Raw genomic sequence first — 25,591 nt, 5'->3', positions numbered from 1 at the left:
TATTAATATTACATGATTTCTAGAAAAAAAATTATATATATTTATTTATGTATAAAATTTTTAATAAAAATTATTTTATTGCTCTTTTGGAAGACATGAGAATTTGAGTTGATACTGTCATAAAAATAAATATGATTATTTATGAGAAATTGAGTATGATAAAATCAGAAGAAAAATTCTCTAATTAAAGTATGATCTGAATCTAGCCAAAGAGACTGATCATTGACCACATGTCAGAAATATATTTTTTTTGGACCTATCCAATCAGGGCTGATCGCTGGTAGAGTTAGTCTTTCTGAGCCTAGCCAATCAAGGCTGATCATTGGCACACGCTGATACGTCGCATGTTTCTTATTTTAGGACTAATGTCATGGGGCGAATCATGACCATGTGGGATAAAGCTAGTTTCCCTCCTGAGCCTAGCCAATGAGGTTAATCACTGATACATGCCGATGGATCGGATGTTCTATATTTAGAGGCTAATCTCTCCTGGACCTTATCGTGGGACTGATCATAGCCGTAGTCACCAAAAACTAAGAGAGAATTTTTGGATATTTATTGATATGCATGATATGTTTTAAAGAAAAATTATCTTGTTACATATGACTGTAATATTGTTATATTTTTGAAAAACTAATTGTGGTTGATCCCTCAGAGATATTGATGACTTACTCAGCCCGTAAAACTCACCCCATCCTTTTTTTTTTTTTTTCAGATCCAGAAATCCCAAAGGGCTGGAGACCAATCAGTGAGAAGTATAGGATCTTAGAGGATAATTATATATTTTTTTTTATTAATTAAAAATATTGAGAATTTGAGTTGGATTGATGGATAAAAGTAGGCCTTGCATATTCTTTAGGACCTCAGTCTAAGGAGTATGCGACCATCACATATTCGATCCAGATGCTGGATTTGGGGTGTGACAGATTTGTGCCCCCTTCTCTATATATCATTTTCTAAACTTCGTTTAAATTCTGAAAGATAAGTGAACATAGTAATAAAGGAAATCAAGTAATACATTGTCTTATAAGATAACGGGTAGACATGAGCCACACACTGGATTTCCAGTGTTTCTGAGAGTCTGATCAAAAATTCAGGTGCTACATCCATGATAAAAAGGCTTTATAGTTTTGAACAAAGACAATAATTGTACAAGATATTCATCAACCTTCTTCTACTTACCTTCGTACTGCTATCTGGGTTCAAGTTCTGTAATTGACACCTCATTTGGTGACACCGGTATTGACTTGCTTGAAGATTGGTCATGCGTACCTCTAGATAAATCATAGTTATTTGAATAAGCACCTAAATCCATGCCACTCTGTCCAATGCAAAATGCTGGTTTAGAAGGAGCCTGGAGAGACACAGAGTTACTGTTGAGCATCACAACAACTTGTGACATGTTGGGTCTATCAGATGGATTTTCCTGGACACACAATAGGGCAATGTGAACGCATCTTAACACTTCAGTCCTTGGGCAATGGTTGCCTAAAGATGGGTCCAATATCTCCAAAATTGTTCCTTTGACCCACCGCTTCCAGACCTGCACGAAATGAATTTATTCAGTCATGTGGGACAAAACTCCAGTTGTATTTATGCAGTGGAAAACTCACATAGTTCACTATTGCTTCAGCATATTCAGAACTAGAGAAACCACTGTTCTTTCTGCCTGTCACAATCTCTAAAACCAGAACACCAAAACTGTATACATCTGACTTGATAGAAAACTGCCCACGCATGACATACTCCGGTGCCATATACCCACTGTAATAAGATGAATATATTATTTAAAACACTCTTTAATCAACCATCATTGGAATGCATAGGTTATTCTTTTAGATGGAGAATGTATGGGTTATCAACATTTCGACTTACAATGTTCCAACAACTCGGCTTGTGACGCCCTGAGTTTGGTCCCCATCAAAAAGCCTAGCCAAACCAAAGTCTGAAATCTTTGGGTTCAAATCTGCATCTAATAAGATATTGCTGGCTTTTAAATCCCGATGTATAATTTTTAATTGAGATTCTTCATGTAGGTACAATAGGCCTCGAGCAATCCCGCCAATGATCTTGTTCCTTTGTCTCCAGTTTAGCTGTTCGCGCTTCTCAGGATCTATGTCATATACAAACTTGATAATCAATTAAGGCAATACATATTAGAGTAAGTCCAAAGGGGGCTTGAATGTAAGATGGTCAGACATCTGTTTCTTCTGCACTAACATAAGCGTTACACTAGAAATATAACTAGACATATTTGAAAGAGGAGAGCCTACATTTAAACAAACACCAAAGTTGTAGATTCGGTATCAAGATAAGTTATAGTTCGGCTCTATCATTTATGTTCACTGCACAAGTTTCTAAAGGTCAGTTTTGTGCGGGAAGAAATTATACCAAAAAGAATGGTGTCCAGGCTTCTGTTAGGCACATATTCATAAACAAGCAACTTCTCTTGTTCTTCCAAGCAAACACCCATAACCCTTACAAGATTCCTGTGCTGGAGCTTTGCAACTAAAACTAGTTCATTTCTCAGCTCTGTCAATCCTTGTGATGAACTAGTTGATAACCTCTTGACTGCTATTTCTTGTCCATCAGGTAGTAGTCCCTATACAGAATCATAAGATTAACAGGAATTATATAGAACCAGAAGAAATTAAAGATATATGTAGAATTGATTAGGATCAAGAAGATTACATATGATAAATTTTTACATTGGAGCACAATTCTGTTAATATTATTATAGAGAAATTAATGCAATAGGCTACCATGATACCTTGTAAACTGCACCGAAGCCACCTTCTCCAAGTTTGTTCTCTTCGGAGAAGTTAGCTGTTGCAACTCGTAGTGTGGATATATCAAGTAATAGGGACTCGACACTTGTGATTTCCTCCAGGCTACTCCCATCTACTGAAAGAGTAGAATCTTGAAAGTATTATCAAAAATTTCTTTTGAATCTTACAAATGATGATAACAAGATTAGATGTTTGGACTTGGAAAAAAAAGTTCAGAAAATGTTACTGCTCAATTAAACCTACCCAGCTCTTAAATCAAGACCAATACATAGGTTGTTGCCTCTCAAGGCGGTAACTTCTGGGCTGTTGGACCTAGTTTTTATGGGCTTATTGATGGCCATTAAAATAAATAATCAAGCATGCATTGCATTTTATTGCTTGCAGTAAAACTTTCAGGTCACAACGTCTATAGTAACTTTCACCTAAGATTTCATCCTTTTTCCCTCTTGGTAGAACTTGCTCAAGCTCTCCAACAAAAATGTAAAGAAAAGAGCTGGATATTTTGTGAAACAATATAAAGCATCTAATTCATGGGTTACTTACAGGGTAACTTTACAGCCGGCTTCCTTCTCCTCCAGATGCAAATGCAAATTATGGAGATCAGCACGAATGCAATTACTAGAGGTATAGCAATAGCAAGGACCACACCAATGACATTTTTGTTCTTTCCTGCATTGATAAATGACCACTTTCATCTGTATTTCTGAATCAACATGACGGATTGATGATAACAAGACGTGTAGATGTTGGTTAAGACATACATCGCATCAGTGCATCTTTGTTGTATGTTACAAATGTTTGTGGCATCTATGGAAATTGAGGTCAGTCATATTGTGGGAAAGCTTTTATTAATATTCACTCTATAAACCCTATGATTCTTGTCTGTTAGGCATTGACTAAAGCGTATCAGGTAAATGGATGGAGTTTGGATCCTTCGCGGTGAATGTTTGACACACCACAGAGGGCTGTATGGTACTCAATCATTGCCACTTCATCTGATTGTGTAGATGGACGGCTGTCAAACATGGCAGCGTGTTGCATGCCAAATATTGTACATCGCTGTTGGATGCTGAAAAGCCGTCGCTCTCCATGATAGGTTGAGGAGGGTGATCCAAGGTTGTACAGCTCTCTACGGTGCAAAATATGCACTGCAGAGGATCCCAACTCAAGCAGGTTAGATGTGAAGCAGAATTACAGTTCCAAAATGGATTGCCATGTACGAGGAATCCATGTGCAAACTTTTCATGCTCTAAGGTTGGTAATCAACCTGTGATCCTAAGGAATTGTTAATTTGGTGTAATTATGATAGTATGAACTACCTTTGAGCAAATAATTATATACTGGTGCTAGCCGGCAAAACCTTAAAAGTAAAGAAATGGTTCGCTACTTTGGCTGATTTGTGGAAATAACCTTTGTATATTACAGCACTAGGCATCAGTGCCCACTCTGTTGCTTACATAATATTGCTTTTGTTTTCTACGGCAGGCCAATAAGGAAAGGCTGATCTTTACTGTTATTTTAGATCACCCACCACTTATATTTTTTCACGATCAACCAAAAATCTGTGTACATTTGTAGACTAACGTTTAATACCAAAGGAGAACCCTGTTAAGTTTCAGTAGACAAATCCTAGATTCTTATATACTTCTCAACTAAATTACGGAGAAACGTACGTTTAGCACAAAAAACGAAAAGAAAATGAAGCCATAAAACTCAAAACTGATAGGATATTAGTAAACAGATTAGAAATGACTGGATCTCAAGCAGAGTAGAAAGGACTCATCTATTCCCTATCAAGTCACCGTCGATAAACCGAAGCTATTGCGACTAGTTTGCTGGTACCGGTCGGAAAAATCTTACCCCTCTTACCTTCTTCATTAGGAGGGTTGATAGGTGGAGGCACTAACGTGGCAGGCGCCGGCGCCGGTGAGTTCTCCAGCGGCTCCTCAAGTCTTAGCGTCGCTGCCCCGTCGAAGAACTTGTATATCTCGTACCTAAAATTGCAGCTCGCTGCGATTACCCTCCCTCCCTGCTTCCCCTCTAGCTGTGTCGGTCTCGGCTGAAGGATACTTTGGAGGCACTGCTGGCACTGGCTGGGCGACAGGTCCTGTGTGCACTGCACCAGCCCATATATCTCAGGAAAAGGAGCCTTGGTGGAGTTCACCATCTGCCCGGTGGCGAACCTCCTTGTCGAGTTGGAGACGGCCCAATCGGTGATTTTGCTCATAAGCTCGTCCACAATCTTGTCGAACCGGCTGCGGTCGGTCACGTTGTGGTGGTTCCGCATGAACACCCGCATCGAGGTATCGACGGTCGAGAAGAAACGCTGGTTAGAGTAGCGGAGAAGGCAGTCGTCGTACTCAACGGTGGCGCCTTTGTTGTACGAGCAGAGCTGGGGGGCGTCTTGGATTGCGTTGTTGAGGCAGGAGCGGCAGACGGAGGCGTTGGTGTCGCCGCGGCACATGGCGAGGCCGTAGATTTGGTCTGGGATTTGGCCGACGGTGGCGTTGAGGAAGCCACCGGAGAGAGAAGCGTTGGAGGCAAGGGAAGGGAGGAGGAGGTTCATGAGGTTGGACTCATAGGTGCTGTTGGCGTTGTAGTTGCCGGTGGTGCCACAATAGTAGTAGAGGGGATTGCCGGCAGTGGGAAGGAAAAGGAATATGAGGAAGAGAAGGCATAGGAAGAAAGGGAAGGAAACATGGCGAAACGAAACCATGGATTACGGTTGCAGTGTGAACGCACTATCTCTGAACATGTCAGAACAGAGATGTTAGGTATATCTGGCTATGGAAACAGGGTGCGAGCTAGAGGGAACCATGAGGCGACGCGCTGGGAGGGAGCAGGAAATGCCATGGAAAGATTGGGGAGGGACATTGCGGTTTTATTTAGAGATTTGCCAGGCCCACGAGGACAAATTATGGTGAATTGAGAAATGCTTTGTGCACCGCGGGGCTCACACGCGGGGCCAGAACGCGGCGTCCGAAGAATTTTTTTTTTTTTTTTTTCTTCCGGCCCCGCGGCATGGCCATATGGATTTGATCCATAGGTGTTAAGGCCAGATACAATGGTCTTGCCAAATTACATTTATATCTCAGCATTCATCATTTTGCCTAATTAAATCAGAAAAAATCCACAAGGGCCATGGAATGCCTATCATATGATCGACTCGTGTTCTCAATTTTGCAAAATTTGCAACCTAAATCTCACGTAGTTCCATGCTAAATAAATAAAAAATACAAACACGCAACCTTCGTTAAAGAAAAGGAAAGGACTGCAGCCTTTTAGACCAGAGGAAAGCCCGTTGGTCAACATACGTGGGCCTAGGAAAACTAACAAGAAACAAGTGGAGCATTATTTTTTTGATTGAAAGGGACGTGTAAACTACCCGGCTTTTATTATGTAGGAGCTGGAGCATGCAGAGGGGGAAAAAAAAAAAGTCTGCCTGGAGCTTAGGCAGGAAGCAGTTATTTACATCTTGGACTTATTTTTGTCAGCGTTGACAGACAAAAATTTTACAATTGCATGTTTATTAGCTCTAATTGATTGAAGAGAAGTTTCATAAGATAGATAATACTAAAGACCATGAACTTTGATTTGTCGCTGGCCAATTGATTGAATGGTTCATTTTCTAAACGGTTCGGTAGCAAGGGGATATGTCCAACATCTGTTGTGATTGGTGCTTAATGTTGCATTTTGTTGGGTTCCCTCAACACAATTAGTATTCCGTGCTATATCTGGAACTTACGTGGCTAGGAATTTGTGTGGTAGCCTAAAAGATACCTGAGACATGGATCACATAGTTGCCGGTCACAAAATTTGCTGGGCAAATAGTAAGTTTTAGCTGTCAGACAACCACTGCTTTGTGTTCGTGCATTCGTGCTAGGTTTGGACCTAAAGAAGATTGGGTGGAGTACTCCAGATGAGCTTTTTGGTTGTGATTAAATCATGACTACCATGTGAAAGCAGAAAAATGTAAACAAAGTCAAGTATTTAGCGATCACAAATTGCAAAAGATATGAAAGCTTCCACTAAGAGAGAAGAGAGAGAGGAGAAAACAAGACAGAGAATAAGAAAATATTTGGTTAAGCCCAGCACAGCACCGTTTAGCAGCATTCTGATCTCCCGAGTAGTTTCAGCATTGTTCCGGAACTGAAAAGCATAGGTTCAGCAGAGTTCCAGTCAAGTTTCAGCAGACTTTTAGCTAGCCACAGGTATTGAAAACTAAAAGAATATGCTATGTCAAATAATGCATATGCTACTTACGATCCACAATCTCAGTTGCATTGCCATCCAAAGACTGTCATGCTGACCAGTAACTTCAACCACTGGCTTCTTGCCTATTGGCAGCGGATTTTACCAACTATTTTTTGTGGCATTTGAATTTTTACTATTTAAAGTACAAACACTGAGTTTCCCTTTAAATGCTAGCTTCAAACTAACACTTCATAAGTTGTCTTGTGGCTTATTGTTCGTCCAAAAAGTCAAAGCAGTTGAAACTTAACACCTAGGATGGACGTATTTCATAGAATAACATATATATATATATATATATATATATATATATATATATATATATATATGCTGATTCATTGACACTTCCTTTCCTATAATTTGAAAGACAAACTTATATGATGAGATTAATGTAACAAATTGCTGTGATGCAGACATTACAATGCAATTGTTTTCATAGCAAGTGGGTATCTATCTGACAGCTAGGCCATTTCAAGAACTTCCTTCTGAAGCAGCAAAACAATAATTCTAAGTTGCTGAATTAGCTTTTCATGCCTTGCCCCTGAAAAGTAGCAAAATATCTAGTAATCATGCTTTTGAAAGATGCCCCTTGGAACTTATGATTTGAAATGCATATAGAACTCTTTAGGAATAATGAAGGCCAATATCTGCTTGAAGTTTTTCTTTCTGATGTAAATATCTGGTTAACACAGGGAAAGGAAAAGAACATATTATACAATTACTGTCTCATCATATATAATAAGGTACTTTGATTACCTTGCTTACACATCAAACATATTAAACTATCTGTATCTATTTGACTATTTTTGTAAAGGCAACACATAACTCCCAAACTACAAAAACAACCACCCATCTAGATTAAAAAGGCAGGCCGATGGAATACAAACATTTACTAGTATATTTGTTTCTCCCCCTATCGAGGGTCAAGTTCAGTAATTGACACCTCATTTGTAGAAAATAGAGTTGATGTACTTGTAGACTGCTCATGTTTACCTCTATATGGACCAGCATCTTCAACAAATCCATATGACTCTGTCATGGCATTTGCATAAAGAAACGCAGGCGCTGAGGGAGTTTGAAGTTTCATTTTGTACCTGTTGAGCATCAAAACAACTGATAACATGTTTGGCCTGTCACTTGGATTTTCCTGTACACATAAAAGCCCGATGTTGATGCATTTCACGATTTCGTGGCTTGAATAATGTTCACCCATACTTGGATCAACTAGTTTCAGCACTGTCCCATTGGTCCAACATTGCCATGCCTGGTAAAAGTCTGTTAAAATATGCGGTAGTCATCTCTAGACTTGTATCATAGTAGAAAATGTAAATGTGAATTTCAGAGTTACTTACATAGCTTAGAAGATTCATCACATTTCCAGGGTCATAGAAACTATTGTTCCTCCTTCCACTGACAATTTCCAAAACTAATACACCAAAACTAAAAACATCCAACTTGAGTGAAATACTCCCATGTATGGCATACTCTGGTGCCATATATCCACTGCAAAACATTAACAATCAAATAATGTGAACCATTAAGGCTTAAAGCACAGTGAAATTTAGGTTTCAAAAACTTACAATGTTCCTACAACTCTAGTTGTCTTGCTTTGAGTATGGTCTCCACCAAAAAGTCTTGCCAATCCAAAGTCTGATATCTTAGGATTCATGCTTGCATCTAACAAAATGTTGCTAGCTTTCAGATCTCGATGAACAATTCGTACTCTAGAATCTTGATGAAGATACAGTAGTCCCCTAGCAATCCCTCGAATGATGTTGTGCCTTTGTTCCCAGTTTAGTTGTTCACTTTTGGCTGCATCTAGTTAATCCAGATAGAGCATGATGTCATGTACCAATGCCAAAATGATTAATTTATTAATTTAGAGAGATCAAGCTGTATGCTAATTGAAAGAGCATTGTTGGTTTGGCACTGGAGCTTATGCATTTTCTTTTGACGATCCAATTTGACCTTGAGTAGTTCTACAAGCCTAGCCTTCCTGAGAAACCAAAACAAACAAAATTCTGAGATTATTCATCGGCTTATGGAACTTCTTTTAAGAAAGTCTGTTCAGAACTTCCTACTATTTTTGAAGTTTCTTTGCCCTCTTGTTTTGTAACTATGGGTGTCTTCTCTATGCATTTGGAAGTACCTGTATGAAACTTTTGTGGGCATTTTCATTTTATATACTCATTATGGCACTTCATATCTAGCAAACATTCTTGTATGTCTTCACATTCTTATGATATGTGTTTATATTATGAAATTTTCTCTTTGCTTCATCTGCTTCATAGATTTTCTTACTAAGACTTTTAATCCTAGATTAATTGGCAGGGATTTTTAGCAAACCAGTTTTGACCTCAAATGTCACACATACATGCATATGCTCTTTTAATCATAGATAGTCTGTTCTATATTTTGGGTCTCATCTTGGTATATGGTTCATTACAAAGTTAACAACTATAAGCATTTGTAAGCATAAACAAGAAGACTAATCCCATCAAGTTTGAGTCACGTATTTAGGAATCTTACTATGCCATTGGTCCATATTCTAGCCAAGCATTCTGAAATGATCTTGAAGCCATTTCTCATATGACAAATTAAACCTTAAACTACTAAATAAATTTCAGCAGACTTTGCAAGCAGCGTTTATCAGGGACCTAGAGATATCCAAGTAATGGCAGAAGTACCAAATATAAATGTGTCAAGGCTCTTATTCTGGATGTATTCATAGACAAGCAACTGCTCTTGCTCTTCCAAGCAATAACCCAACAATCTTACAAGATTCTTGTGGTGAAGTTGAGCAATGAAGGCCACTTCATTTCTTAATTGTTCTAGTCCTTGCCCTGAAATTTTTGAAAGCCTCTTTACAGCTATTTCCTCTCCATCTGATAATGTTCCCTGTTAGAAAGCATAAGAGAACTAAGTGTTATATCAATTTGTAAGAGAAAATTAGAAGATAGCACTATACGCTGTTTATTATCAAAATTAATGAATCTTAGTCTAAAAAGCCAGTATCTTATACTAATCCATTACTACCTTATAAACTGTGCCAAAACCACCCTCTCCAACCTTATTTGCACTGGAGAAATTATTAGTGGCTTCTTTGATTGTAGGCAAATCAAATAGCAGAGAACTTTTCCTTGTAATATTATTGATTTCTTCCCCTATTACAAAAGAATAAGCAATATAAAAAACCTCTGCGGTGAGCACAAATCAATATTTAAAGAAAGAACGTGGAGGAAATAGTAGAAGAATTCACAGGGCATTCTAGATATGAATATCATTGCCCAATAATGTCTCTCATAAACATAGCATGTTTTATTGATGATTTATTCCTCACTTATGTAGACTGCATTGATTTTTCAAAGTATTATTTTACCAACTAAATAAATAATGAAAAACCAATTATCTTGTTTGTTCATTACATGAAACCTAGGATGGTCCCCATTGTTTAGGTGGCCACCTGAGCACCTAGGTACCCTGGCATTTGTTGCATACATGGATACTAGCTAGTGCAGCCATCCAAGCACGTACCTGGGTATTTGCACAAAACTACTACCTAGTTCTTGAAGGTGCAGCTAACATGGATATTTATGGTGGCTGTACCTTGTACTATATCTAAATGTTTTATGATTTTTGTAAAAATAAAATAATATAATCATTATCATAAAATTTATCTATATGTTGAGTTACTACTTTTCATACAGATTTAGTGAATTATGCGTAATTTAACTCCAAGAACACACCTATGTCCTTAGCATAACCCCAAGGACTTTAAAGTTTAAAGGGCTTGCTGCCCTGTTTTCCCTTATTGGTCTGGCAACATTGTGCATCCACATAGTCTGGCGGATATTTGAGTATAGATGCAATAAAAGAATCCATTCGTAGTTATAAGTTGAATCCAAGACTGTTTAAATTGTCAGGCCGGAAAAGGAAGGCCATAGAACTGGTTTCTTGTTCATTTATGGTTGATCAAATTATTTTCCATCTTTTCCCCAGAATCGTGATGCATTCTGGAATTCAATCACCCATTTACCTTCATAGTTTATTCTTTGGCCACTATATAACCAATGACAAGAATTTGAGAATGTCTGTTGGCTACTTACTGTGTCTTTTCTTCATAGCCTTCTGTCTCCGCAAGCAAATGCAAACAAAGCATGCTAGCATGAGTGTGACTATCACAAGGGAGAAAATGATAATGCGAGTTCTTGCTGCATTCTTTTCATGTCCTGCACCAAGTGAAATTTCGAAGTATAGCTGTGCTTTTGGTTATATCATTTGAGTATTTGGTTAAGCAATATTAAAGGCTATAATTAAAAAACACAAGTATAGCAAGTCTACTTTCCTCAATTTTGTAAAATAGATTGCATGAGTCAGATGACATAAATAATATGATTGAATCATGGATAATATGTTTGTCCTCCACACAAATGTGCTTGTGAGTGCATATAAAAAATACTTTATAGTTTGTATCTATTCTTCAGCTTTAAGATGGATAATCATAAGAGTTTCTTATTTTGTCTAACAGAACCTCTTTCCATGGACAGGAGGTTTTTTGGAACCTAAATTGCAGGTTTTGCTAGCTACTTGCTGATTTTCTCTTGGTATTCACATTGTCTGTTGGAACTTTCACTCTCTCTGCAGGAATGACTGGGTTCCTCCCATTGAGAGCATTGACAGGAGACTCACAGCTGGAAAGATAAACTCCTCTCTTTCAGAGGCAGGCTTATGTTTGATGAATATTATCCTTTCTTCTTTCCCAACATTATCTCTGCCTCCTTTGATTCAAGCTGGGTTATCAAGAGAATTGACTCCATGAAGCATTATTTCTTTTGGAAAGGCCGAGAATAGGTTTGGTGGAGATCATGTCTAGCAAAATGGAGTTTGGTTTATGGGGATAAAATGAAAAGTGTGTTTTTTTTGGTTTGAAGAACTTGAGAAATATGAATCTGGCTTTCCTCAGTAATTGGTGTTCACTTTGTTTAACCAATGAAAAGTGCTCAGGTGAGACAGTAGAGTGGGCTCTTAGAATTAGGCATTTTATTTAGAAATCATTAGTTAAGTTCTTAAATTTACAAATCATCCTATTGGAAGTTCAAGCAGCAACTTCTAGGGATGGTCAGAGATGAAGATGGAAATCCAATATAAGATAATTTCAGCTTTTAAATATATAAGATAATATTGTGCAAGACATATATAATGATTATAAGATAAGTTGAACATGCATCGCTCTGAACCTGCCTTGTTTGTTCTGTTGAACTTCCTTTCAGGCACATTCTACAAGCTGTAAAATTCATTTCAAACCAACATGCTTGTATCGCAAGGAAGTTAATGATCGCACTATGCAACCTTCAATTGCCTCTAGTTTTATGAAAACACAGTTCCTTCATCACTTAATGTTAGGGCAGAATCCAATGGCCAGATAGCCTATATTGATTTCACAATAACTATTGGATCTCATTGTGATCATTATAGATGATGCTACTCTTATATGCCCAATTTTTACCCTAAAATTTTCTTTTCTTAGGTTAAGCACCTTAAACTACTTTCCATGACAACTTAAGGCAACTGAATCAAATTGAGTTATCACATAAACTGCAAACACATCATGCCCAGGAATCAGTCTCCAGTGGCTCCTAAGTTGTAACCGAATCAAATTGAGTTATCACCTGAAACAGAGTTGTTGGTGAAGACATACATTATATAAGGGCATCTTGTTGTGCATCACAAATGTTTGTGGCACCTGTGGAAATTGAAGCCAATGGTATTGTAGAAGGGATTAGGTGTGAAGCAGAACTACAGTTCCTAAAGGGATTGTGCCATTTAAGAGGAATCAGTGAGTAAACTTTGCATGGTCCAAGGTTAGCAATCAGAAAGCGATACTATGCAACGTTTTTTATAAAGCAATTATTGCAGTGTGAAGTACCTTTGATCAAACAATAATATACTAGTGCCAGCTGGCAAACCTGTAAATACTTTAAAGAAAAGTTCGCTACTTTGGCTGGTTTGTAGAATCAACACTTGTATATTACAGCACCTGCTCTGTTGCATATATAATGTTGTATTCATTTCGACTACAGGCCAATAAGGAAAAGCTGATCTTTACTGTTTCTTTAAATCACCCATCACTTCATATGTTATTCACGATCAACCAAGAAACTATGCGTATATTTCTAGATTAATGTTTAATATCAAAGGAGAATTCTGTCAGTTTCAATACACGCATCCTAGACTCTTATCTACTTCTCAACTAAATTACGTAGAAACATACGCTTAGCCAAAAAGACAGAGAAAATGTAGCCATAAAACTCAAATTGATAGAATATTAGTAAAATAATTGGGTATCGAACGGACTTGGAAGGACTTGTATATTCTCTATCATCTCACCAGTGAGAAAGCGACTACCAATAGTCACAATTTTACTCCCCTTACCTTGTTCCTTAGGTGGGTTGATAATTTGAGGCACTACCGGGGCCGGCACTGCGGCATTCTCCTGCGGCTGCTCAAGTCTTACCGTCGATGGCCCGTCGAAGAACTTGGATGTCCCATACCTAAAATTGCAGCTCGCTGCGAGCACCGCCCCTTCCTGCCTCCCCTCTAGCTGGGTCGGTCTCGGCTCAAGGATGCTTTGGAGGCACTGCTGGCACCGGCTTCGCGACAGGTCCTGTGTGCACTGCACCAACCCATATATCTCAGGAAAAGGAGTCTTGGTAGAATTCATCATCTCCCCGGTGGCGAACAACCGCGTCGAGTTGTTGACCGCCCAATCGGTGATCGCGCTCATAAGCTCGTCCACAAGCTTGTCGAACCGGCTGCGGTCGGTCACGTTGTTGAGGTCCCACTCGATCCACGACTGCGAGGTGTCGACGGTGGAGAAGAAGCGCTGGTTGGAGTAGCGGAGGAGGCAGTCGTTGTAGAAGATGGTGGCGCCCTTGTCGTACGGGCAGAGCCGGGGGGCGTCTTGGATTGCGTCGCTGAGGCAGGAGCGGCAGACAGAGGCGTTGGTGTCGCCGCGGCACATGGCGAGGCCGTAGATTTTGTTGGGGATCTAGCCGACGGTGGCGTTGAGGAAGCCGCCGGAGAGAGAAGTGTTGGAGGCGAGTGAAGGGAGGAGGAGGTTGAGGTTGGACTCATAGGTGCTGTTGACTGTGTAGCTGCCGGTAGTGCCACAATTTTGGAAGGGTTGGCCGGCAGTGGGAGGGGAAAGGAATATGAGGAAGAGAAGGCATAGGAACAAAGGGAAGGAAACATGGCGAAATGATACCATGGACGATGCTTGCAGCGAAAACACAGTGGCTCTGGACACGGCGGAATAGAGATGTGACGCGTGGGTATGGAAACTGGGTGCGAACTTTAGGTCAACAATATAATCAATAGGGAACCGGCTCATTTCAATAAAAGCTTGGCTTAGAGGATATCTAAGTTGACCACGAGGATACGAGGATCACGGCAAGCCCCTACTTGTTTATGATCCCTCACTTATCTGCATAATTTTCTTAGGTAGGATATTACGTGACGCCATACAAAATGTATCTGACTCTAAGCATCCTCTAATAGACTTACTCAATGGACAGGCCGTATTGGGTTCAGGTCAGACTCAACCCAAGGTATCATGTCATTTAATTAGACCCAAATCTAATCTGATCTGTCCTTCGGATCTATTTTTCAGACCTAAACTCACTACTCATCAGATTTTAAATTTCTGATCTAAGCTTTTGGATTGTATTCTTCTTTCTTTTTTTTCTGGATCATTCGATGAGGATAGAGCCAGTGGAAGAGGACATAGGGATGATACAATTGGTTTTGCCCGTGGCAGCAACGATGAGTATGAACTGGGTTTCCATCTCATTGTACACAAGTGGCTCACCTATTTTTCCATCCATTGGTTTCTAATAGTGACCATTAAAATACTATAATAACAGAATAAATTATCTCACTTATAAGCATGTCTTTAATATAGATAAACTAGTTTTTTTAAAATATATTATGATGTTCATGTGGAAATGCCTGAACATGAGATATTTGTGCGCCTTATTAATGTGTCAAAATATCCGTTCTTAAGGATGACAAATAATAAGCAAATAAACAATGAATGTCGTATGGCTCTCTATTTATTGAAAAATTATACCCTACATATGATGTATCCCCTCAACGGAATATCCTGCCAATCCATTTTCACCACGTGGCTATCCTGACGACCTCAGCTTGAAGAGAGAGAGAGAGAGAGAGAAGAGTGCTTTCCGCTCCCCTCTGCCCCATCGAAAACCTTAACCCTGTGTACCAAAGAAAATAAAAAAACCTTAGACCGCATCCTCTGCCTCCGCAAAGCCACTTCCCTCTCTTACCACAATAAAAAAAAAAAAGCCATTTCTCTCTCCACCCAAGTACAAGCATTGCCAATCGACATCTGTACGTGGAACCCACTAGCGTGAATCAGATGGGGGAGAAATTATTGCTTGGACCACGCCTAAGTAGACCGGTGCACATAGCATGTATACGACGGATAATGTGTAATCGAAAATTTTATGATATACAAAGGTTAATATAGTGTATTATCCATCGTGAGATTTGGATGACCTATTTAAACATGATCCAGACAATAATTTTTGAATAAATTATAAAAATATCCTCTCAAATTTAAATCATTTTCATTTACACCCCTTATACTTTAAAAAATATCAAACTGGTCCTTAAAGTTTTGAAACATTCTAACGAGATCTTTCCATCCATCTATATTAATAAAATCTTGTTACATGACCATCACATGATATTATTAATTTATAAAATGATAAAAATAACTTTATGTTCGCCTCCTCCTTCTCCAATTGATCTCCTCCTCCGATTAACCTCCACCCATTCCTCCACCGCCTCCCTTTCCTCCTCTTCCTCCCTCCTCTCCGATTGATCTTCTCCACCACCTCTTCAAGATGCTGACTTTTCTCTCCTGGATCTGTTGGATCTTTCCCAACTCCATTTTAGCACATCAGTTGGGATCAGAAATGAAGGGCCTCGGGATTGCAGCCATCAGGCTCGATTGGTCCTCCATATGTGCTTATCTTGGCAGTTCGTTTGCCAGTCCCTAATTCGCCACTGCTAACATCGCCATTAGCAACCCGCTTGCCAGCCCTCATTTTTAAAAAAAAACACTTTGTAGGCCTAGGACATCTATGTTTAATCTTGATGACAATAGATTACCTTAATTCTTTTCACTGTTAGTTCTCAGGTCAAGTATATGAGTGGAAGTTGAATTTGTTGCTCCTTCAAACCATCCATGTTTTATAGGTTTATTCAAATCAGCCAAGCTGTGATCTGACAAACTATTTTATGTCCATGAATCTTGTGCCTTAGTGTCCTTTTTGCATTTAAGACCCTCACCAGTGCCTAAAGTAAGCTTTACATCATTCTGAGGATCAGAGCCGCAAGTTCTACTAGGTGGAACTGTAACTCTAGATGATGAAGCAAAACTTTTCTTTCCTGATCTTTTAGAATCTTCACTGTCAATATATACATCTACTAGAAGTTGTAGATCAAACATTCTCCTAAGAAACTTCTGAAATTTAAGGTCAAGAAATTTAACATCTTTCAGAGAGTCCCCATTTTTTATTGAAATAGCATCAAACTGCACATTACTTTCCTTCAGAAAGTTTAAGGACATCCTAATGCCATCAGCGCTTGCAAAAGTTGATCTGTCATAACTGATATTTACTATAGGCAGGTGAGACATCTGCCACATTTTTTTGGTACCTTCACATGGCATTTGAGATGAAAAAAAATTTGACTGAGATGTATTAGATGGTACAGAATATCCGTGTAGCCCCTTCACTCATCCGTTAGGTCCCTCTGTATTCTATAAAGACGGTGCAGTTCATGATAGACCTAAATTGCAGAATAAGACTGCAATTTCAGTGATGACAAACTTATAGTATTAAACAACTAATTCATATATTATGAAGAAGACAAGAAGAGAAACTGAGGTGTCTATGAAGAAATGGACTGCCCCAACTGCCATTCATTGTTGCAAAAGGAAAACAGGAGAGAGAAGTCGAAAAAAGGTTTCATCATCGCCTCAACAGGAAAGATATTGCAAGATAAAGAGAAGAATGCATTCAAAATAGAGAGGTCTTAAATAACAGCCATGGCATATCGTGGAAGAGGGCAGCTCTTGATAGCACCAGAGCACCGACCAACTCTTCCTGGTTCCTCCATCAAGTCTCATAGCTGAGTAGAATATTGGGTTGAAAACACAGTTGTCCAATGAATCAAGCAGCTTGAGCGTCTCTAGATTCAATTTGAGACAAGCACGAATCAAGTTCGGTTCAAAGCATGAATCAAGTAGAAGACTCGTATGCACCAAAAAGAGGATTTGATGCCATTTGGATGGTAGTGACAATTCTGAGAAAAATAAAGATGGCAAATATCATTGTGACAAAACCCCACAAAAACATTATAAACTCCTAGAGCAAAAAAAACTTCAACAGAAGAATTCTGATTTGCAAGATTTCAAAACACAAATATCATAAAAAGTATTATTTTCGGAATAAAGAACAGAACAATGAATAAGTTACCTATCTCAGAACATAAAAAGGACACAAACAAGTGGCGATAGACTCAGATTCACCTTCGTACCATCATTCCACTTCTGGATTATTTATCTACAAATGGCAGTAGAGGTTGTTAGGGGAGTCTCACAATAGTCACAAAAGAAAAATACTAGAGGAATCTACAAAAGCTTCATCATCAATGCCTCCAGAGAAAGATAGAGCAAGACATATAAAGAGAGGTATGGGAATTAAGAGCTGAGTTCAGACAATCTCTAGTTCATGACTGAGGAGACAACCATCACTATAGAAGGCACTCTGGCTTGCCCACAAGATTTTTCCAAGACATCAATGGCCATCCCACTCTTCACCACCATCATCGCGAAGCCGCCCATCATGAAGTCCATAGCTATCTTCCCCAATGGCCTCACCACCACCTTCCCTGCCACTTCAGTGGTAGCTCCGACCGAAGCCACCATCCTCCTATCGTTCTCTTCCCTCTAGAGAGGAGAAAATTTCAATCTCCATGTAGAGGGGCATTTTTGTTCATTGTAATGACAAGCGGATGCCGTCAGAGGTTAAGTGACCATGGGGGCTTCTTTGAAATGTTTCAAAACTTTAGGGACCCATTTGATATTTTTTAAAATACAGAGAGTGTAAGTGAAAATGACCTAAATTTAAAGGGATGTTTCTGTAATTTATTCTAATTTCTTTGACATGGTGTACCACTACTATTCTCTAGCCATTGATGAGGTGTTCACAATAAAATCCATTGACAAGACCCTCCTCTCTGACCCCCTTACCACAATCTCATCTTCCAAGAGGCCAGGATCCACTAGCTTGCCTTTGTGAGGAGCTCTCATGCCATTTGTAACCATGCCGCTTATGAGAATGCCGACTCCCTCCACCTCCTCAACCTCTACTCAAGGCTCGAGCTGTTCGCCTGCATCTGGATGTGCCCCACTCCCCGAATGCAAGGTCGCCATGGTGATGCTCTTGCTGATGAAGACAATAGCCGCATGCCATGGATGGAGGATAATCCACCAAGATGTAAAGAGGGGTTTTTCATCATTGAGCGCTCCCTTTTTTCTCTCATCAGAATGGCCACACGGTGAAAACAGATTAGCCTAGTGTATCGCTAAGGTGGTACAAATGTATGGTATAATTTCCCTTATTTATCAAAAAAAAATATAATTTTGCTTTTTGGTGAAGCTAATCAGCATCATGCCATGGCAACTCATCAGCATTATGTTGGTTTTGGAGAAAAATTGAAAACTTAAAATTTTCTTTATCTTTTTCCAACCAAACCTCTAGTTTCCATGAAGTTTAGTCCCATATTAGAAAGAGAAAAAATAAGAAAGGAGTTTATTTTGAAGACTCTTCTCTTAGGCCTTTGAACATGCACGTGCAGCCCGGCCCGGCCCTGCTCGCGCATGATCACGCTGTGCCTACATCTGCGGCGTGGTGGGGCCTATATTTTATTTCTCCAATCTTTATTTTTCCTGTTTTAACTTTTTCGAACATTATATTTTGCCTGTTGAAATTTGTTAATTTGTTTCTGTCCGTTTATGATCGGTTAAGTTGTTTCCTTCCATTTCGTGATTTGTTAAGTTGTTTCCGCCCATTGTGAGTGGATGGTTACAAGATTAACATTGGATTAGCCAGTCTGTAGGCCTATAAAATGGCCCTATGGTGGAGGGATTTAGTAGAAAAAAAGACTTGCTCCTCTTCTAATCTCATTCATCTTCTCTGCCATTATTTTTTCTTAAAAGTCTTTCTTGTTCCTTTGATCATTGATCTGCTAGTCAAAGCTCTGTCATCTTCTCTATGGTCATACCCACAGGGGAGATCTTCGGTTGTATCTTGAGATAGATTTTTCAAGTTTGATCTGCACGAAGATCAAAAATCACCTTAGGACAGTGCACTACCCACTTCCAATCTGTAAGCTTTAGATTGATTTAGTATTAATCTTATATTTATTTTATACTAATTTAATGTTAATATTTGTTTGTTAGTTTAATTAGATTGCAATCGACTCTTGCAGAAAACAAGATTCCTAACATTCTAAGGCGAATCTTGTTCCGATTGTGATTTATAGCTAGCATCTATCAAATTTCTTAGCATAATAATTATTTTGTATAATCAATTTTGTTAGAGATAGTGTAATATTTATGTCATCTTAACTTTCTCATCTTGGTATAATAAGTTTGAGTTAATGATAGTATTTATTTTTCCTACTAATGGCCTATTAAAAATTTGATAATTCATAAAAAAACTTAATTTGCTATTTACCAGTTCTATTCTACATTTAAATTTCTATTTATCAATTTTGTTCTGTATTTAAATTTCTATTTATCAGTTCTATTAAAATTTTTGTTTATCAGTGTTGTTCCATATTAAAATTTAATTAAATTTCTATTTATCAGTTCTATTTTGTATTAAATTTATTTCTTACTATTAGTAGAAAAATAATAAGTCCTTACAGATAAGTCAGTGATATGGAATCAGTAAAATATTTCGATATATATTTTTTGCAGCTCTTTTCTCTTATAGTCTTGTTTCTTAGTCTTCTTTTGAGATTTTTTTCTATGGGTTCTAAAGATTCTTCTAGTCTTAAACCTGATAGGTTCAATGGAAAAGATTTTCTTAAGTGGCAAGAATAATTAAAAGCCTGATTGATATCTTTAAATTTGCTTGTTGCTTTAGAAAAATCACTACCATTTGAATCATCCTCTTATAAAGATTCTAAATCATTTGAAGAGATAGATTATTACTGTACATTTAGAATTCTAAGCTGCCTATCTGATGAACTATATGAAATTTATAGAAAATATAAGATCTCTAAAGATCTTTGGCAAGCTTTAGAAGAAACCTATATCCGAGTGAGTTAATGAGGGGGCTATAAGGTTCATCATTTTTGACTTTCATAATTTTAAAATGGTGGACAATATGCCTATCAATGATCAAATTCATCAATTTCAGAATCTAGTCCAAGAGATTTATCAAAGGAAATCTACTTTGGATGAAAACTATCAGGTATCATGCTTGATAGACAAGCTTCCACCTTCTTGATCTCAATTTACCCATGACTTTAGAAGACCGCTATCTTCCCTCAACCTTAGGTCTGTTTTTTAATCTATTAGGATAGAAGATCAATTTAGAATTAGAGAGATTCAAAAAAATTAAGAAAATTATTTTCAAACTAAGGTTAATCAACTGAATCTCAAAACCCAAATCCAAATCCTATAGGTTAAACTTATAGAGGTCAAAGCCCAAATTTCAAAGCTAAAGAAAAAAAAATTAAAGGAAAGAGTAAGGCTAGGTTTTAAAATCAAAAGCTAGGTCTAACAATCAAATCCAAAAATCAAGGAACAAGATAATGAGAGGTCTGCTTTGTCAGTAGTCGGGACACCTATCTTACATCCAAATGTTGCTACTAGAAAAAGGAGAAAATTTTCTATAAAAAAAATAAGAAACCAAAATCAAACTAAACTTTAGATCAACATGATAGAAGAAGAACCATCTTCTTTTAGGTCAGTCTCTTTTTCTCCATCTATCAATTTAACTTATTCAGATTTAGAGTGGTGGTTAGATACCGGAGCCAACATCCATGGATGTTCATATAGGTCTTATTTTTTATCATATCAAAAATCAAGAGGAGGAAGTGTAACCATAAGTGATGGGATAGCTGTCAAAGTTTTTGGAAGTGGAACAGTTAACTTGAAGTTTACTTCAAAAAAAACTTTAGTTTTTCGAAATGTGCAGCTTATATCCGTCATAAGAAGAAATTTGTTAAGTGGTTCTCTTCTTGTTCAATTAGATTTCAAGGTTGTTTTAAAGTCTAACAAAATTATAATTTCTAAAGAAAAAGTCTATGTTGGAAAAGGCTTTGTGTCCGAAGGGTTGTTCCAGTTAAATATATTCTCTCCTTCCAAAATTAATGAAAGTTCAGTTAGTTCTTCTTCATCTGTTATGCTAAATTTTGAATCTTATAGAACATGGGATGGAAGATTAAGACATATCAATCTTAGATCAATCAAAAGAATGTCTTATCTTAACTTGATTTCAAAATTTAATTTTGATCAAAATTCAAAATATGAAGGTTGTGTTCAGACCAAACAACTTAGAAAATCTTTTAAGCCTGTAGCTTTTAGAGATACTCAAATTCTCAAATTAATTCATAGTAATGTCTATAATTCTAATAGAGGACCAATCCATAGAGGTAATCGTTATTTTGTAATTTTTATTGACGACTTCTCCAAATTTTGCTATACCTATCTTTTAAAAACCAAAGATCAAGTCTTAAACAAGTTTAAGGTTTATAAAGTAGAAGCTGAAAATTAGCTTGAAAAAAGAATTAAAATCTTAAAGTTTGATCGAGGAGGTAAATATACTTCAAATAAATTAACCCTATTCTGTGAAGAAAATAAGATAATTCATGAAGTCACTACTCCTTATTCTTCTCAATCGAATGACGTGGCTGAGCAAAAGAATTGAATCCTATTAGACAGTCAATACTATGATTATAAGTTCTGGTATATCTCAAAACTTATGGAGAGGGCTCTTCTATTGGCCAGCTATATCCTAAATAGAGTTCTTCTTAAAGATAGAGAAAAGACATCCTTTGAATTTTGGAAAGAATATTCTTTTAGACTTAGTTACTTTCGAGTTTGGAGGTGTTTGGCTAAAGTTAAAATTTTTGAATCAAAGAGAGTTAAGATAGGACCTAAACTGTTGATGCTATTTTTGTTGGCTACTCTTTAGATAGTAATACCTATAGATTTTCTATTTTCAACTCTGAAATACCTTCAATATCAAACAATATCATTATTGAATCTAAAGATGCTACCTTTTTCAAAAATATATTTTTTTTAAATTCAGATTTCTAGATCAACCACCGATCAACCATTCTCTTTAGATTTACCCCCATCATCATCATTTATTCCTATTTTAGTAGAATTAACTTCTGAACCTAAGCTTAGGAGAAGTAAAAGAATTAGGGTTGAAAAATATTTTAGTGATGGCTTCTTTATCTTTTCGATAGAAGATACCCCAGTCATGAACTCTCCTGATGCTCTATTCTAGAAGGAGGCAAAAAATAATGAAATCAAATCTATTATTAGAAACAACATTGGATTTTCATTGATTTATTTTCTGAGAACAAATCTTTAGGGTGCAAGTGGATCATCAAAAAAAAATTGAGGATTGATGGTACAATTGAAAAATACAAGGTAAGACTTATTGCTCAAGATTTTGGATAAAAAATCGGTATTGGCTTCTTTGATACCTATTCTCCTATAGCTCATATTACTACTATTCGAGTCTTACTTGTCTTATCTTCCATTCATAAACTTGTTGTTCATCAAATGGATGTTAAGACTATCTTTCTGTATGCAGATCTTGAAGAAGAGATTTACATGCATTGACCTGAGGATTTTTTTTGTGTTAGGCCAGGAGCATAAAGTTTGTAGACTTGTTCGATTCCTCAATGGATTAAAGCAAGTTCCTAAGCAATGGCATGAAAAGTTTGATGAAATAATTTTTTTTATGGATTTCAAATCAATGAATCAGATAATTATCTTTATTATAAATAATTTGATGATCGATTCATTCTTCTTTGTCTCTATATTGATGATATTTTGATTTTTGCTTATGATATTGACTTAATCAATAATATTAAGAACTTTTTATCACATCATTTTGATATGAATGATTTAAGTAAAGCTGATACAATTCTTGATATAAAAATTATTCATACTTCTGATCCAATTTATTTATCCCAATCTCACTATACTCAAATAGTTATTAATAAATTTGGATATTCTGATTCTACTTATGTATTTACTCCTTATGATCCTTCCATCCACCTCTTAAAGAATGCATGAAAATCTGTGGATCAAGAAAAATATGCTCAAATTATTGGTTCATTAATGTATCTATCTAATCGAACTAGACCTGATATTACTTATACTATTTCTAGACTTTGCAGATATACCAGTAATCCTAGTCTAGTTTATTGAACTGCTTTAGAGAGAGTATTCCGATATCTTAAAGGTACTACAAATTATTCTTTACATTTTGTAGGTTATCCAGATATACTTGAAGGTTGTAGTGATTCAAATTAGATTTCTAATATATTAGATATTAAATCAACTTCTAGCTATATGTTTTTTCTAGAAAAAAGTGTTGTTTCTTTATAATCTTCCAAACAAACAATTTTAGCTAGAAGTACTATGAAAACTAAAGTTGTTGCCCTTGATTCTATCTGTTCTGAAGCTGAATGGTTAAAAGAACTTTTATCTGAGATTCCTTCCGTATCTTCTCCTATTCCTCTAATATTAATTTATTATGATTCAAGAGCTGCAATAGATTTTTGTAAAAAAAAATTTGTAAATGCTAAAATAAATAGATATATTAAACTAAGATAAAAGTCTGTAAAAGAAAAGAAAAACTTCAAATAATTTTTTTGAATCATGTTGCAACTAACCTTAATTTAGTAGATTATCTTACAAAAGACTTAAATAGGACTAAGATCCTAAAGTCATCGAAAGGGATGGGGCTTAGCCTATAAAGGACCTTCCAATTGTGAGAATCCAACCTCTGTGATAAGAGATTCCTTGAAGGAGGTTCAATGTGGTAATAACAAGCTGATTGGTTGGTCAAGGAGCACATATGATTTATTTGATATAGGAGTCATAAATTTCAGTCCATCCCGATCACTACAAAAAATTAAGGTATTAACGAGAGCCATTAGCGACGGCATTTTTACCATCGCTAATATGCCTATAAGCGGCAGCATTACTGATAGCAACAATTTCGTCGCTAATAATAATTTTATCGACCGCTATTAGAGACGATATTTTCACTGTCACTAATATTAGTTATACCAATGGTGTAAAAGGTATTAGAGACAGTATCGCCGTCGCTAATAATCAATAGCAACGTCATTATTAGAGAAGGCATTCACCATCGTAAATTTTTTTTTTATTTGTTAAAATTATTAGAAATGGCGAAAAGAATATTAGCGATGGCAATTGCCATCTCTAATAATTATTAGTGATGGCACTTGTCATCCCAAAAAATAAAAAAAATTATTTATTAAAATTATTTGTGACGATGAAATGAGTATTAGCAACGGCAATTGCCATCTCTAATAATCATTAGCTATGCACTACTAGTGACGGTATTCGCTGTCGTAAAAAATATTTTTTTTATTATTAAAATTATTAGCGACGGTAGGAAGAGTATTAGCGATGGCAGTTGCTGTCATCAATATTCAATGCAGAATATTTTTTTTTATTTTTTTAAATATTATATAATTTTAAAATTTAAAGTCCATCTTCACCATTCATTATCTAAATAATTATCGTTAGAGTATCGTCACAAAAATTTATCTCGATCCGATAGTTCTAACTATGTCGATCAATAAAATTTGATTTTAACAATCGCGAACAACCGCATGACGATCCACACCCATTAAGAAATCACAATTATTATCTTTCTCAGTTCCTGATCCAATCATGTTGCTTGACTACGGCCCACATGGGAACGTTTATGGAATCATCCAATTTTTGTAAGAAAATTGTGATCATGTAGTACAGGCGACGATCAATACCTGATTATGCACATAGTTGGACGGATGGCCATTCAAATTAGGACGAAACTGGTGAATTCACTTCTACACGTAGCCGCCTGCTCTAGATAGCTGCAAAAGTGCTCCATGCACTTGTTTGAGGAGGTCGAGTGGAGTAATCATATACTAAGACTTGGTCATGGGAAATTTCTATTAAGGGTTACTTCCCTGCTTCAGAGATTCCCCAGAAACTAGAATGGATACTCACTGCCTAAGAATTTCCCTAACATTCTTTAAAATTTATTTCGTTGTATCCACAGCTGCACCTGCTCCCAGTTTTGGCAACTAAGGTTTAAAGCATGTCATACCTAGTGATATGGTGTCGAAAGATGAGCCTCTCATGGACTCATCCGAATACTGAACAAAATCTTAAACTTGCG

General features: G+C 37.0%; 2 protein-coding genes across 3 annotated transcripts; both read right to left on the bottom strand.

Annotated features, from left to right (window-relative positions):
- Window positions 1-998: 998 nt before the first annotated feature.
- Window positions 999-8,211, bottom strand: LOC105037158 (cysteine-rich receptor-like protein kinase 6). 2 transcript variants are annotated; one of them, XM_073252313.1, is made up of 8 exons: window positions 8,034-8,211; window positions 4,650-6,938; window positions 3,333-3,458; window positions 2,771-2,904; window positions 2,392-2,602; window positions 1,876-2,113; window positions 1,614-1,764; window positions 999-1,543 (listed from the first exon to the last, which is right to left on the bottom strand). In XM_073252313.1, the coding sequence occupies exons 2-8, from the start codon at window positions 5,503-5,505 to the stop codon at window positions 1,193-1,195; spliced, it is 2,067 nt and encodes a 688-aa protein (XP_073108414.1). In that variant the 5' UTR covers window positions 5,506-6,938; window positions 8,034-8,211; the 3' UTR covers window positions 999-1,192. The 2 variants fall into 2 exon arrangements, with proteins under 2 accessions (XP_073108414.1, XP_073108415.1); XM_073252314.1 differs by having other exon boundaries at window positions 4,659-6,938.
- LOC105037021 (cysteine-rich receptor-like protein kinase 6) lies at window positions 7,723-14,592 on the bottom strand. Its single transcript, XM_073252323.1, has 7 exons — window positions 13,473-14,592; window positions 11,147-11,269; window positions 10,077-10,204; window positions 9,728-9,938; window positions 8,621-8,858; window positions 8,393-8,543; window positions 7,723-8,304 (listed from the first exon to the last, which is right to left on the bottom strand). The coding sequence occupies exons 1-7, from the start codon at window positions 14,059-14,061 to the stop codon at window positions 7,954-7,956; spliced, it is 1,791 nt and encodes a 596-aa protein (XP_073108424.1). The 5' UTR covers window positions 14,062-14,592; the 3' UTR covers window positions 7,723-7,953.
- Between the last annotated feature and the right edge of the window lie 10,999 nt (window positions 14,593-25,591).

The sequence above is a fragment of the Elaeis guineensis genome, chromosome 2 (genome assembly GCF_000442705.2).
Source record: "Elaeis guineensis isolate ETL-2024a chromosome 2, EG11, whole genome shotgun sequence".
NCBI classification, from domain to species: Eukaryota; Viridiplantae; Streptophyta; class Magnoliopsida; order Arecales; family Arecaceae; genus Elaeis; species Elaeis guineensis.
The sequence above is the reverse complement of the archived record's forward strand: the minus strand, read 5'-3'. Positions and strand labels throughout refer to the sequence as shown.